Source organism: Trachinotus anak, unplaced genomic scaffold (genome assembly GCF_046630095.1).
Source record: "Trachinotus anak isolate AG129_WGS33_773 ecotype Australia unplaced genomic scaffold, CSIRO_AGI_Tana_v1 ptg000024l, whole genome shotgun sequence".
Lineage (NCBI taxonomy): Eukaryota > Metazoa > Chordata > Actinopteri > Carangiformes > Carangidae > Trachinotus > Trachinotus anak.
Window position 1 is genome coordinate 418,052 of NW_027273875.1, and position 15,065 is coordinate 433,116.

General features: G+C 38.8%; 1 protein-coding gene across 1 annotated transcript; it reads left to right on the forward strand.

The window, feature by feature from the left end:
* Positions 1-1,741: 1,741 nt before the first annotated feature.
* On the forward strand, positions 1,742-14,635 carry LOC139607474 (sodium/hydrogen exchanger 6-like). The gene is made up of 16 exons (XM_071460359.1): positions 1,742-2,145; positions 2,816-3,015; positions 3,656-3,733; positions 3,979-4,055; positions 4,206-4,318; positions 4,466-4,571; positions 6,018-6,159; positions 6,558-6,663; positions 7,277-7,365; positions 8,797-8,910; positions 9,307-9,418; positions 10,067-10,220; positions 10,327-10,357; positions 10,498-10,586; positions 11,016-11,121; positions 11,361-14,635. Exons 1-16 carry the CDS (start codon positions 1,869-1,871, stop codon positions 11,682-11,684), a joined length of 2,118 nt encoding a protein of 705 aa, XP_071316460.1. The 5' UTR covers positions 1,742-1,868; the 3' UTR covers positions 11,685-14,635.
* The last annotated feature ends 430 nt before the right edge of the window (positions 14,636-15,065 follow it).

The window sequence follows — 15,065 nt, forward strand, 5'->3', positions numbered from 1 at the left end:
GTGTCATGTTCCACTGCTGCTCCACAGTTGAACGTTTGTGGGTTTTTGTTTCCTGTGAAAGGAAACAGTTTCAAAAATAAAGACTGAGATGATATGTCTTTATCTGAAGTGGAAATGTTCACATATGTGCTGTGTTATACATATACATGCAGACATATTGTTATATCAACTTAATTCAAGAATGACCTCAAATGACATGCTTACAATTTGCAAGCATATCAAAATCAAACATAAAACGGTGATCTAGCAAACTTTTGACTTGGTATTTGTATTTCTGATAATTGAATCAATTACCAGTTCCTCTCAGCTCATTTCCAGTGAAGTGGACATCAGCATGTACACAAATTACTGTGATCTCATCGCTCTTTTTCCTGTTTTCACTTAGAAAATGCAGAACCAATTCTCTGAATTGCACCATGTGTAGCTGCACACTATTGTCCAGATCTCCTAGGTATATATTCATCACTTGTGCGAAATTACATGAAATGCTTCAGAAATATGTTACAATAACGTGTTTATTAATTTTTGAAAAACAAAGAAATTGAGACTGAGACCATATACAAATATTGATATTGCATCAAAGGTGAATTAAAGCCTTGTGGTTCCACCTTCAGATATACCAGGTGTACAATAGTGTATAATATAGCTCTGCAGCATTATCAAAACCAGAAATCAATTTATAATACAATACAGTCACCATGTAGGTGAGTAAGTATTAGATGAGCACTATTAAGCTGTTATTAAAATATGCAAGGAGGAGTTGAAAGCCAGTCAAAACAAAGCTATATATACACAGTCATTTCTCCTCAGAGATCATATTACATTTGTCAAATATCACAAATAAGAGTGTCAAGTCCTAAAAATTTAAACCACTTGTAAAATAAATGTCAGACCAAGACTGTGAGATTGATTCATTACCATCCATCACAGCAGGGCTGGTATTATTTTCACATTGTAAGACTGTGTGTGTGTGTCATCATGGCAAAATGTGGTCCTGGAGATGCCTACTATTTTTTCACCATGATACACAGCGCAACTGCGCAAGATGCAGTCACATAACAGGTGTGCAGTTGAGATAAAAATGAAGATGTGTGTAGTCAGAATGAAGATGTGTGTGGTCTGACCCATCATGTAATATGAGCCGGAAAGTGGTCATGTTGACAGGTGTCATGAGCTCTTCAGTTAATCTTATGTACAGTACATTAAAAGAAGTCACTGGTTCTGTAATGTGTCCTCTAACTGGCATTTGATGGACTTTTATGGTCACTTGCGTTAACTGCAATTACAGAGACCTGTACAATGTAGCTTTTCTTAAAGTGCCAAGAAAAATAAAGTGAACCATCTAGAATTATCTCCATTTATGTATATATTTATCTTAAAATATACAGTAGTCAGATTATCATCTAAGTGGCAATTATGAACAAACACAATCTATTATAACTAATAACACACAAATCCTTGTTTTGTTCTTGTCCATGCTGAATACATAATTTAAACATTCATAGTGTAGGTTAGAGAAAGGAGGTGAAGCAGCTGATTATATCAACAAAAGCTAATTGGAATCAGGAGTTATCAAAACTTGGAGTCCAGTCAATGAAACAAGATTGGAGGTGTTGGCTAAAAAACAACAACAAAAAAAAAAAAACACTTAAAAATTTTGAGTGTAATGCACGGTGTGATGTCGGTGTGTGTCCTCGGACAACCACTATTCCTGGGGTGACTTTTATTTTGAAGAACCGGAAATCCCAGTGTTTTGATAACGGCTGCGGAAGAAGCTGTCATCTGCTCCCGTTTCGTCCAAGCAGGAGTTTCCCTACCAAATCTTTAGGACTTAAACGACAAATGTGACCGTTTCACAGAAAGTCACAATGGGAATCACACTAAGATACTTTCTTGGTGTCAAGCCGTCAAAAGCGTCGTTGTTGTTGCCTTTTCTGTTGACATTCGTGCTCGTCGGGAGCCAAGGCGAGAGCAATGCAATGGACAACGTCGCAACTGAGAGGATGGCTGAGGAGAGCCACCGACAGGACAGTGCCAATCTTCTCATATTCATAATGCTCCTAACACTCACCATTTTAACGATATGGTTGTTCAAACACCGGCGATTTAGGTTTCTGCACGAAACAGGACTCGCCATGATCTATGGTAAGACCAGTAACGTTAGCTAACGGTGATGTCAATCAGTTAATTCACCTAAGCGTTAATACTAGCTGGCTATCTTGGTGTTAGCTCATCAGACTTGACCTGTAAGCTCACTTTGACAGCTTACTCTCAGGTTTCCTTGTGCATGGGGGAAAGTCTCCATGGGATTTATCCACGATAGAGATGTTCGCATTCAAACTAGTGTTGTGGTATTATGCGTACTGTCGATTATAAATAGTAACTGGGTTAGGACTTTGAAATTGTGGTGGTATTTCTCAGTTTGACATTTTGGTAGCTGTCAATTTAATAATAACATAAGATGTTATTGGTGGCAGCTGAAGTGGTCGGGAAAATGTAGGATATTTTTGTTACAGCAGCCAGAAAAAAAAAAGCATCTCTAACCATGTAACCAGTCAGACACCTGCACCATCATTCATTTTCAGTTTGCAATCTGAAGCTGCTTTGATGAATCCGTTGCTTTGAGAATAATTAACTTGGCCCAATTAATGTGTTTTTTTTTTTTTTTGTAAGACATCAATCTAGTTAAAGCATGTAGCACACTTAAATAATTCAAGGCAAGTGTTTTAAATAGAACTTCACCCTATTTTGGTGCACAAGGGATATTTACTTGAAATCCTCAGCTAACTGCTTTGCCATTCTTCTCCTCCTGAAGGCCTGTTGGTGGGTGTGATCCTACGGTTTGGTGTCCATGTGCCCCAGAGCATGAGTGACTTGATCCTCAGCTGTGCGGTCAACGCCAGTCCCGCCACTCTGTTGGTCAACGTCAGCGGCAGATTCTATGAGTACACTCTGAAGGGGGAAGTCAGCCGGAGCAAAGGGCACCAAGTGCCGGATGATGAGATGCTGAGAAAGGCAAGGGGATGAACAGATGGAGCGTATGAAGTTATCAGCTGAAAATATTTCTTATGGATATACGAATAAGGGTTTGATGATAACTGTTTGAGATAGAAACTTTCAAATTCTGTGACTAAATACAGTTGTGTTTTGTCCGTATTACTGTATATAATATGAAAAACAGCCCCTACAAACTTTTACATAAGGTGCTTTTTCACCACATGAACTTTCCCTCTCATGTAACTCAGCTCCCCTTCCTGTGTTTCCACCAGAAGAACCAAGGTCTAAATTAAGCTCCTAGGAGACAGTTTTTCTCCGTTAAAAAAAGTCCCTGCTCAGGGGGTAGTAGTTTCTGAAGATTCACAAACTTCTGGGGTGGGGCTTATAGAGCTGAGTGTCACTGATTTTTTAGCATTATCATACACTGGGCATTTTTATTAATCCCCAACTGCAAACATGTTTTGCTTGTAGCTTAAGGCTGACAATTATCAGGACAGCCAAGCCAAGAGATTTTATGAGAAAATATTTTTGTCAATAAAAATGTAAAAATGTTTACTGGTTTGCATACACAGCAAAACTCTGAAGAAAATTGGAAAGGTGTCTCAGGTTGAATTCACTACCTGTAAACAGGTTTATAACTTGTTACCTCTGCCTTCAGGTGACCTTTGACCCAGAAGTGTTTTTCAACATTTTGCTGCCTCCCATCATCTTCCACGCTGGTTACAGTCTGAAACGGGTAAAAGGGTCAAAAGAATTTATGATGTTCTGTTTATGGAAATTAAGAGTTAAATGAAAATATAGATTCAGGTTTTTCACAAATAAGATTTTATACAAATTACATAATATTATTTAAAATTAGATGTTGTTCCCTCCGGAATAAGTTAAATTATTTTGTATGCGATTCTTCATACATATACTTCTCTATATTTCTCCTGTGCTAGACAGCCTGTTTTAATAAACCTGCGTCTCTGTCTGTTTCAGAGACATTTTTTCAGAAACATTGGCTCCATCCTGGCCTATGCTTTTGTGGGCACAGTTATATCATGCTTTATTATTGGGTAAGTCGTTTGGTAGTCTCTGAAATAACCTCAGAAATTGTGATGTTTAGTTTTTACCATTGTAACTTACATTCAGACTCAAATTTGTTTGCCTCATTTCATCTGATAAGTTGGTTGTGCCAGTGTTTCATCATCCTTCTTTCCTCCTAGGTTGATCATGTATGGCTTTGTATCCTTCATGAAAGTTGTGGGTCAGCTACAGGGAGATTTTTACTTCACTGATTGCCTCTTCTTTGGGGCCATTGTTTCGGCGACAGACCCAGGTAGGCAGTGTCATATTAGCTTTCAGTCGTTTCAGCTTCCATATATTCAATAACAATGGAGATGGCTTGGCACTCTTTCTGCTTATCCTTGCTTGTGTTGTGCTATGCAATATTCATGTGAGTGTTTTTTTCTCCTCTGTATTTCAGTGACAGTGCTGGCTATCTTCAATGAGCTCAAGGTAGACGTGGACCTGTATGCTTTACTCTTTGGGGAGAGTGTCCTCAATGATGCTGTGGCCATCGTCCTCTCTTCGTAAGCACTGATTATATGCTACAGAAATATACACACAGTGTTTCCAGCTTCTACTTTGCCAAAGCAACAGTAGTTCCACATTAAGGGATAGTAAAACAAAGAATGTTGTATTAAAAAAACTGAAAGTTTAGAAGATACCTCCCTGTTCTGTCTGACTCTGAGTATTGAAGCCTTAATTATCTTCAGTTAAAAATAATTCTTACACAGGAGTGAGGACTGTGGATTTCGTGCCCATCACTTAAGTTAGTATCTCTTTAGGAAGGGATCTTGTCATGGTCAATTACAATTACAGCGACCAACAACTTTTAAAATGTGCATAGGGCCATGTGAGTATTGTTGTGAGAGAGATTAAAAAAAATGTGAACTTGTCCTTTAATCCCAGTGATGTGTTGTTGGCCTTCACTATGATGAGGCTGATTTAAGTGTCTGTGTTGTACATTGCACATGAATGAACACTAATCATACTAACATCAATCCCTGTCATTTCACTGCTTGCCTTCCTTCACCCACCCGTGTCTTTCATCGCCTGCCTGTACGTATGTATGCAGTGTTCTCCTCCGCTTGGAGAAACAGGGTAGACAGGGGGCTGGAGCTGTGCACTCCCCTGGAGAAGACGGCCCAGTCTTTCCCGAGGGGGTAGAGGAATGGCTGGGAGAAAACCAGACATTGAGCCCCCGGTGGGTGGGTGGGTGGGTTGTTGAGCTGTTTGCGTGGTTGTGGTGGCAGAGTTGTAGTGTTAGAGCCTGATCATCTTAAGTCAGTCAGTGTGATGCCGACCTTTTATTTAGAGTAGACTTGATCCATGAGGATGATCACCGCCCTCCCCTACACCCCCAGCCTCTGCAGCCCCTTTACATCCAGTGCTTGTCTTATTTTGAATTCTTCTCTCTTCCACAGAACCAGCAAATGACTATAAAATCCTTTTTTTTAATTTATGTTATTAATTCTTTGGTAATCTGTGTGTGTAAAAGGTTCATTACTGCTGGATGTAAGAGCTGGTGATTTGCTTAGTTGGTCCTGAGGTAATTTTGGCGTTACTCCTCATAAGGGAGTAGCGCCTGGATTGGTTGTTCCTTTACTTATTTGCAATCTTATTGGATGTCAACCAAATAGAGTTGAGAGATCCAAGCTCCATCCTGAATGAGGCATGCAAATTTCTAACCTCTTCCCTTTTTATGACTGTGAAACCCAACTCCAAACAATGTGTGTTAAGCATTTGTTAATTATTAAAGGGGAAACCAAAACCCCCTAAATGTATACAAAAGAATTGGATTTGGGTTTTCTGCAGATTTAATTTGACTAACATCTCGGAAAATATTTCCGTTGGTGTCTTTATCTGAGCATGTGTTCGACCCATTACCCTTCCTGGATTCTCAGTAACAGGCCTATTTCCTTTCTTATGAAAACGTTTTTATCTGTGTGTCCTCTTGACTCTCTGCCCCTCAGCTCCATTGTGGCGTATCAGCCTGCAGGAGACAACAGCCACAGCTTCGAGGCCATGGCCATGTTGAAGTCCTTCGGCATCTTCCTGGGTGTTTTCAGTGGCTCCTTTGCTCTCGGAGTGGCCACTGGAGTTATGACCGCTCTCATATCCTTCCACCTGGTTCTTACTGTTACATAATGTTGCTAATAAACAATAATTAATATTAAATTAATCATTTATATTCACAGGTATGCATAAGCAGCAACAGACTAACACTATAAGAATTTAAAAAGTCTGCCCACTTCTTACTCAAGAAAGCTGCAGCTGTTTAATGATTTTATCTGCAGCTTTCAGTCATATTTGACTTAGAACAAGAAAATCCCATACAGATGTGGCCTGAATTGTAGCCACGCATAACAAAACAGAACAGTGCTTAGTTACTTCTACAGTTTTGTCTTATTCCATCTGCTCAGATTGTCTCATCTCTGTGTTTCTGTTTTACTGCATGAGAGCTGCAGGTACACCAGTTCTTGTTTTTTTCCTTGACATTCAGCTTTTATCACGTGACCAAGTTCACTAAGTTGCGGGACTTCCCCTTGCTGGAGACAGCTCTCTTTTTTCTCATGTCCTGGAGCACCTTCCTGTTGGCTGAGGCCTGCGGTTTCACAGGTACACCTGCACCCAGGCCTCTTGCATGCAATTTAAACAGCATAGGTTTTGGCATCTGATTTAGATTTTGCTTCAGTCTTATACATTTGACAAAAATATGAATTACGTCTCATGACATTTTGGCCATTTGATTGTTGTTTGCTATTGTCTAGTCTAAAGACAATTGAGACTAGTTTTTCTTAATTATGATTTTATAAGATTCAGTCTCATTTTTATTAGTCATGTCTTATTTTTCTTCTCTGTGAAACCTGTACACTGACATTTGATCAAGCAACCAGTCTCAGGTTTCCTTCTAAGAAGTTCCAACCTGATTACACAGTTGTTAACACAGGACCTTGTTAACCTGTTCATACAACTGACTGTCCATTTTCACATTATTGTTTAGTTTTATTTGTTTATTTTAAGAAAAGTGTGATACATCTACCATGTTGTTACCGCTTCTTCTTTTTTTTTCTTTTTAAATGAAAAAGACTAAAGGAATATTTTCTGTCTTTACTTCCACTGACAAAGTTAATGCTGATTTGTAAATACTTTGGACCCACTCCTCTAAAGTATAATTAATACATTTTGAGTGACATCGAAGTGAAATCTGTGTATCTTTGTTTTTATTCAGGTGTGGTAGCTGTTCTGTTCTGTGGGATCACTCAGGCTCACTACACCTACAACAATCTCTCCCCTGAATCTCAGGACAGGACCAAACAGGTGAAATGTAATCCCAGTGATCCCTTCCCTCTGTGTCTACTTCTTTAAACAGCTCTAATCATTGCTCTGATACACATTTTGCAGTACTGCTAATACCAGAACTACCACTACCAATATTATAGGTTATTTGTATTTCCATAAAAATAAAAATCTAGTTTAAAAATTGCAGTAGTTACAAAATTGAAATTAAACACAGGAAAAAAAGCAAAGAAAAACAGAGAAATGCCTTGAAAGAAAATACTCAGAAGAGAGGATGTCGAAACTGCAGGAAGTCCTGAGAAGCCCACAAGCTGATGTCATTAATCCACTGACGCACAGAGCGGGTAGACCTGATGGCTGCTGGTCCTTAGTACAAATAGCTCTGTGTCACCTGGGTACAGCTGAACATGGATGTTTTTACATATAGAGGCTAAATAACTTTGACCCCCAGCATCAATGCAATGCAGCATGACGGAGCAAGTAACAGCAAGTTTGTGGACATGAGTATGTACCACAGTACTGTGTTTCTCATGGGTTAGATAGGAACTGAACTAGAATTTGTGTAATCTTTATTAACAGCAGCAGTGAGATTGAGGAGATTGAGGAGACATTGAGAAATTCAGTTTGTGTGCCTTTTAGAGCTGAAATAGTCAGTTAGCTGGATGTACACTATGTGCTTATTTTTATTCAGGACATCAGCTGAGGATTTTAAGAGTAATGTAACTTTAGTAAGTAAACGAGCTGATGCCGACAAAGTTCACACATTCATTTTGATGGTGGACTAATTGTTTTTTGTTTTTTTTTATGGCAGTAACTTTATTCTTAAAGAATATCAAATAAATATCACAATTTTCATTTGATAAGGGTTTACAGTCACCGTTCATGTGAACATCCAGCTAGCATTTTTCTGAAAGCTATACACTTATATGACTGGACAGTAAATACAGCTGTGCAATACAGTGTATTGATAGTTACTGTTTAGTAGCACTGTAACATGTATTTTCTATATTGGAGACTATAAATAGAACAGCAACGCACCAGCCACTACATCCGTCATTTTGTGCTGATACAGTGAGAAATATCTGTCACATCACAGACATAGAAACAAAACATTACTGTGAAAGTACTCAACAGCAGCTCAGTGGTAGTTACTGGTACAGTGTAGGTGTCTCCAGGACTTCAGTTTGCAAAGATCACACACACACACACACACACACACACACACACACACACACAGTTTAAAATAAAATAAAAAAAAAATTCTCTGTAAATTTGATAGACAGATAACATTTCTCACAAATGCCACCATGAGTCATCTGATGAACAAAGTGAATGCATGCAAAGTTTACAAGAAACATTCATGTTACTTTAAACCCAAAGTGACATGAATGCTGTGATTTATTTTTCCTGATTGCCTTCATTATGTGCATTTGTTTGTCTCTTCCCCTTCAGTTGTTTGAGCTACTGAACTTCCTGGCAGAGAACTTCATCTTCTCCTACATGGGTCTGACACTCTTCTCCTTCCAGTCACATGTTTTCAACCCTTTGTTCATCATTGGAGCCTTTGTATCCTTTAATGCTCAACACAAACAAATCAAGCCTTTTCTGCTGTTTGTTCCACACAACCACTGGTTGTTCTTCTCAACTATGTTCACTCACTAAACCTGCCTGCATCAATAAATCTAAGAAAATATGTCATGATACCAATGCTGGCAATGCTGTTGCCAACACTACTACTAAGGACTGACAGTATGTGCATTTTATTTTATTCCATGCCTCAGGGAGCCCAAGAATAATAGAAAGAGCAGAATGAAATTGTGAACATATTTAAAACAAAGATTTGCCAACCATGAGGCAGAATTTCGGTACTGCCATCTACCCACGATTATTTTCCATTCCAGCTTGCCTGAACTGTATTATTATTTCACTGCATTATGTCCTTGACCTTCCTGCGTGGTGTAGGTGGCAGTGTTTCTGGGCAGAGCGGCAAACATCTACCCTTTGTCCTTCCTGCTCAACCTGGGCCGCAAGAACAAGATCGGGTCCAACTTTCAGCACGTCATGATGTTTGCAGGTATGTATGGTCTCTACACTCTTCAAGTTTTCTACACAGTAAAGATGAGTAAAGTTTTTCAGGCTTGGACAAACATTTTCATTTTCACTGTCAGTGGAATTATAAAAACATTAGCCATTAGCCTGGATAATGTTGTGCTAAGACCAACATCACTCCTACTCACATACAGTATTGTTATGAGTAACAGCCTCTATCGCACATCAGCTGACATTTACTGTTGAAACAGGCTAAAAATAGAAATCCCGTTCATGGCTTGTTCTTTGTGTTTAAACCCACAGGGTTATTTCCTGTAATTATGCAGAAAAATTCAACCAATTTTCTTTTATTTACAATTCTTACAATTCAAAAGATCTTTTTTGATATAAGTGATTAGCATTGTTAGATGCTATTATAGTGTAGATTCTTATGCAACCAGCACTGAGATGAAGAAACACCCACATCAGAAGACTGTGCAGGATATTCTTGTCAACAAATAACTGCAGTAATTTGGAAAGATTCACGCCAAGATCAGCATCATTGCGCTCAGTGAATCATATTTGGTTGCATTTCTTGAGTTGATGATAAATGACAAATTGCACACTGCCTCACTCTGGGTCCCTCTCACATAAACTCTTTCTTAGTCTCTCATACTGTTTTGTCTTCCTCGAGGTCTGCGTGGGGCGATGACCTTTGCTCTTTCCATCCGAGACACAGCGACGTACGCTCGTCAGATGATGTTTTCAACCACCCTCCTAATTGTCTTCTTCACCGTCTGGATCTGCGGCGGGGGCACCATGCCCATGCTATCCTTCATGAGCATCCCGTAAGGCTGTGCATCTTTTGCATTTATCTCTATGTCTCTGTGTGTTTCATCCACTCTGTTGAATGTTTCTCAGTCAGAATCACTGTGGCTACCTTTTCTCTTTTAGCGTGGGTGTGGACTCTGATCAAGAGAACTCTGTAAGTAACTACAGATTAAAATCTCATGTTTAAGCAGTTACCTAAAATTTCAGTTTGCATTGTCAGTTTGCTAACCCCATGTCAAATGAAAACATTTGAGTAATGAAACAGTGAATAAATATAAATGTTCTGCTTGACAGAGTTCTGCGGTGTTGGATGGGTCACAGCGGAGGAACACCAAACACGAGAGCGCGTGGCCCTTCAGGATCTGGTATAACTTTGACCACAAGTATCCTTTGAGCCATGGGCTGCATGACATCTTGCCTTCAGAACTGTAGACACTGAATTCAGCTTTGAACACCAGAGGGTGCCCTTTACACGTTTTAAGAAATATACAGTGGTAACTTGATCTTTCTGAACGGCAGGGTATCTGATAGAGCCACAGACTTAATATTTTAAAAGACATACTTAATTTTCGATTGTTTGATAGTTCTCAAAGGTGCTTATTTATTTATTTTTTTTAAATTGCAAACCCTTAAAATTTTTGCTAAAAAAAGTTCTTTGTAGTCCTTGAACTGTGCTTCAGTTTGATGATAAGGTACTAATAAAATTTGTAGAGTGTTTTCCAGCTTCCAAGACATCAGACAGTTTGCTGACTAATTAATTGAAAGTTAATGTGTTAAAATTGTTTAGACCTTGACAGAAGCTTGTTCACCAGCTACCTGAAGCCTCTCCTGACCCATAGTGGTCCTCCTCTCACTGCTACTCTGCCTGCTTGTTGTGGACCGCTGGCACGATGCCTCACCAGCCCACAGGCCTATGAGGTTTGGACATTAGACATCATTGAACACAGTTAAAGTGTCTTCATTAAATGCCCAAACAGCAACTTGTTTGACCATATGAAATACATAGAGATTTACACTCCCTTGGACCCTGAGCAGTCCACCCTGCAGGGTGCATGTGGTCAGCTGGTCTTGTTCGTTACTGTTAGAGTTGGCTGCTCATGTTCATCTCCATCTCTTCTTTCCCTTGCTTTTTTCCTCCTCCACTCTTCACGCGCCAGAATGAAGGTCAGCTCCATGACGATGACTCAGACTTCATCCTGAACGATGCCAACGTGAGCTCCATGTATGCCGATGTCACCGTCAGCACGGACGCATCCGGATCCCGCACCATAAACCGCAAGCACTCCTCCACCACCAGCACCGGGGGCGGGCCAGCTGATGAGGGCCTGGATCACGAGCTCGCCCTGGCGGAACATGAGGTGTCAATCAGAGGCACCCGTCTGGTCCTGCCGATGGACGACCCAGTGGAGCCCCCGACCACTGTCACCCTGCCCCCGCCGCCCTCCCCGCCACGTTCTGACCCTCGGAGACACAGACTGTAAGAAGGTTCGCACCGTCAGGATGTTTTGTTATTTTGTCAAAAATCTCAAATCATCTAAGCTGATTTCTCAAGAAAACAATCTGTTAGTTGATTTGTCTGGATTTTTGATTGAAACTGTTTTTCAAAACAGTCTCAGCTTTCTGACAAACTTGAGGGGTGCTCGATTTAACTCATCAGTTAGGTGGATTACTGTAAGGTAAGGTACTGTAACTCGAGAGCACCTCAAGCTTATTGGTTACGTGAAACAGGTGAGATGTGCATTTAGCCAGTATTTGAGGAGGCTAAAAAATGGGGCAGTAGTGTTTGCTCCCAAGTTTGTACTACTGTGGCAATATGCCAGTGCTGTTATCTATGCTCTCTAAAAGCCCCAAACATCGTCTGACTGTGTGTGACGATCCCTAAAACAATTGTTTATGAAGTTTACACTTTTCTCTGTGGTGAAGTTGCTCCTGACAAAAGGTCCTGTGTGTGTTTAGCTTCTGTCAAGTATTTGTAGGATTACCTACAATATCTAACATTTAGGGCAGTTCACAGTTATCCTGAAACTTTACTACTAATCTCACTAGTGTATCGGCAGGCTGGCTGACCTAACTGAGTTATCTTTTCATGCATCCCCTGTGTTTGCCTCCTGCTCAATTGGTGCAGAATGTTCAAAGAGATGAAAACCAGGGACTTAGATTTGGCAGAGGAGGAAGCAACAAGGCAAGGACATCTGTCTGTTATGGGAGTAATGCTGGGTTTTTAATTACAAAAGACAACAAGTATTTTGTACAACAAGATTGTAGGTAAATTAGAGCTGCAGCAATTAGCTGATGAATTTATAAGTGGATTGATGGATACTTAATTATTTTGAACTTATTTTGACATTCCAGTCATTCGATCAGTTATCTCTTATGTTATCATCATTTTTCAAGCAGAAATTATAACCATAGGTTTCAGCTTCTCAGATGTGACGATTTGCCACTTTTCTTTATGACAGTAAATTGAACATCTTTGGGCTCTGGACTATTTGTCCAACAAAACAAATTGAAGACATTACCCTGGGCTTGGAGAAATTGTAAAAGGCATTTTTACAGTTTAAAAAAAAAAAGATAAACAATTAATTGAGTATTCGGGAAAATAATTGTCACATTAATGAAAATAAACGTATGTTGCAGCCCTAAGGCACTGCAGATACTATAAGGCCAGAATACAACCAAAAAACTCAAACTGCTTCCACAACAGTGTCCAGGAGCGTCTCCATTATCTTAAATTTTAGCACTGCCTGCCTCTTCTCTTCATGATCAGTCTTTTTACGATTCGATTTATTTATTTAACACAAAATGATTTATTTATGTCATGATTTATTTTGTTTATTTATTTATTTATTTATTGTTTTGTAGTGTGACATTAATGATTATCTTATCTTATCTATATGTTCTTAATAGGACTGCTTGGTGATGACAGGCTGTCGTTGCCAACCTTTTCCTAAAAAGCACTATGAAGGTACATTGTACAGCAGGGAAATCACGTGGGAGGTGGAAGTGCATTCCAGGAGTTTGTCGTCCTCTACAGTGTGTGCATGTTAAAAAAAAAAAAAAATCTCCTTCCCATACAGTAGCAAATGCTTCTACTTTATACTTGGAAACTAGAGCTTCCCTGTGTGTGAATTTTACATGTGTGTGTGGCTGATCTGGCCAAATCAACTGATGCGGTTATTAGGGCTAATGTCTTGCTGGGTTTTCTGTCATCATCTGGTTTAATCATCTTTCTTAAATGAAAAAAAAAAAAAAAAAAAAAAAAATTAACTGCCATGTCTCTGTGATGTTGTATCATCAAAGATGACTGAGGGCTGGCTGAACTGTTCTGAAATAAAGTGCCTATTCATAAATTCAATTATCTAATGTAGATTTGTACATATTTGATTTGCTAATGTGCAGTAAGATGATCTTTTTGGTTTTTATATGACACTAAACCCATTGATGTTAAATATTGTATTCCCAGTATAATTAGGCCATTAGGCGAGTGCCTGCATTTTAGTATTTGTCTTTGGTGCCCTTCAGAGTGCAAACTCCTAAATTGTACTAATTAATAAAAAAATAACACTTATATTTTGTCAGATATAATCTTTCTGTGTAGTTTTGGAAAATGTATACTTTGTCAAAAAGTATATGTGGCTTTTAAAATGAAACAAATTAGGAGCTGAATTTGAATTTGAAAGTCAAGGGAAAGATATTAGTAAACTAGAAGATGTCACCGACTTCTTACTGATGCATTGTTTGTCTGTTTTTTTTTGACAACAAAGCTCGTCTACTCTGTTCCCACCTCAATGAGAAACATTTTGCACTGACACATCTCCTTAGATCCCTGTTTGTCCTGTTTTCTGCTGAGCAGGCCCGTCTAACACATCAAGGCTATTTTTATGACTGAGGTAGAAAATAATTCTTGGTCAAAATTATATTTTTAAATGTGAAACTGTTTAGTTTAATTGTGTCAAAGTGTTGTCTTTTTGATCTTCAAGCAGCTCTTAATATGAGGTTTGGTTTCTGTATAATCATCCAGACATATGGACATGAGTGAATTTGCATTTTTTTTCTTCTTTTAGTTAAGTACCCTTTGATTTTCATTTGTTGCTTAAATGTATTTGAACCAAAAAAATACTTTGTATGGAAACTTTGAAGAAACGGTTGTAATCTAACAATAGCAGCCACAGCTAAAACAAAAAAAGTCTGAAAACATTAGAATGTGTTTCTACTGTTTGTAGAAACTGTTGACAGTTGCATTTGTGAAAAGTACACCTGCACTAGGCCTATATGTGAATGTTTTTAAAATGTGAACTTATGTTGAGGGGAAAAATAATCTCACATCTAATAGATTTTTTCCCTGTGTAGTCCTGAAGTTATTAACAGTGTCTCCTCAGTCAGACATCTTGCAAGTGTACTGGAAGTAAATAAAAACAAGTCTTGAAATTGACACGTCTTTGCTTTTTTAAATTATGCAGTCCCAAATATTATGCACTTTTTCTTAATCCCAATTTTCTTTTTTTAAGACCTGTACCATAAGACTACTAAATGGTCACTTGTCATTTGACACAATTGAGCAAACTCCATCTACTGAAGTATGAAAGCTCAGGATGAAGATAGTACGTCAACCTGGAGTTGATGGGTTTTTATTTTTATTTTTCTGCTTGTTTACGTTCCCTAAAATGTGTAGGCAACAACTATGTATGTATTGGTAACACTAACATTATTACAAAAAAGCAAGTATAAAGGAGACTATAGTCTGCTGTGTGAGTGAAGGTAACGTGTACTATACTGATATGTCACATTGACTTTTATTTTGAAGGTAAACGCACTCCAGTTTTCCTCCAGCGTCGCATTTCGTTTTGTTTTGAAGGCAAACT

Bases quoted from the DNA above. Each gene is read 5' to 3' on its own strand.
- LOC139607474 (XM_071460359.1), top strand. From the start codon at position 1,869: ATGGGAATCACACTAAGATACTTTCTTGGTGTCAAGCCGTCAAAAGCG. The intron at 3,734-3,978 runs GTAAAAGGGTCA...TGTCTGTTTCAG, and splicing joins CTGGTTACAGTCTGAAACGG to AGACATTTTTTCAGAAACAT. The intron at 11,122-11,360 runs GTTTGGACATTA...TTCACGCGCCAG, and splicing joins CCAGCCCACAGGCCTATGAG to AATGAAGGTCAGCTCCATGA.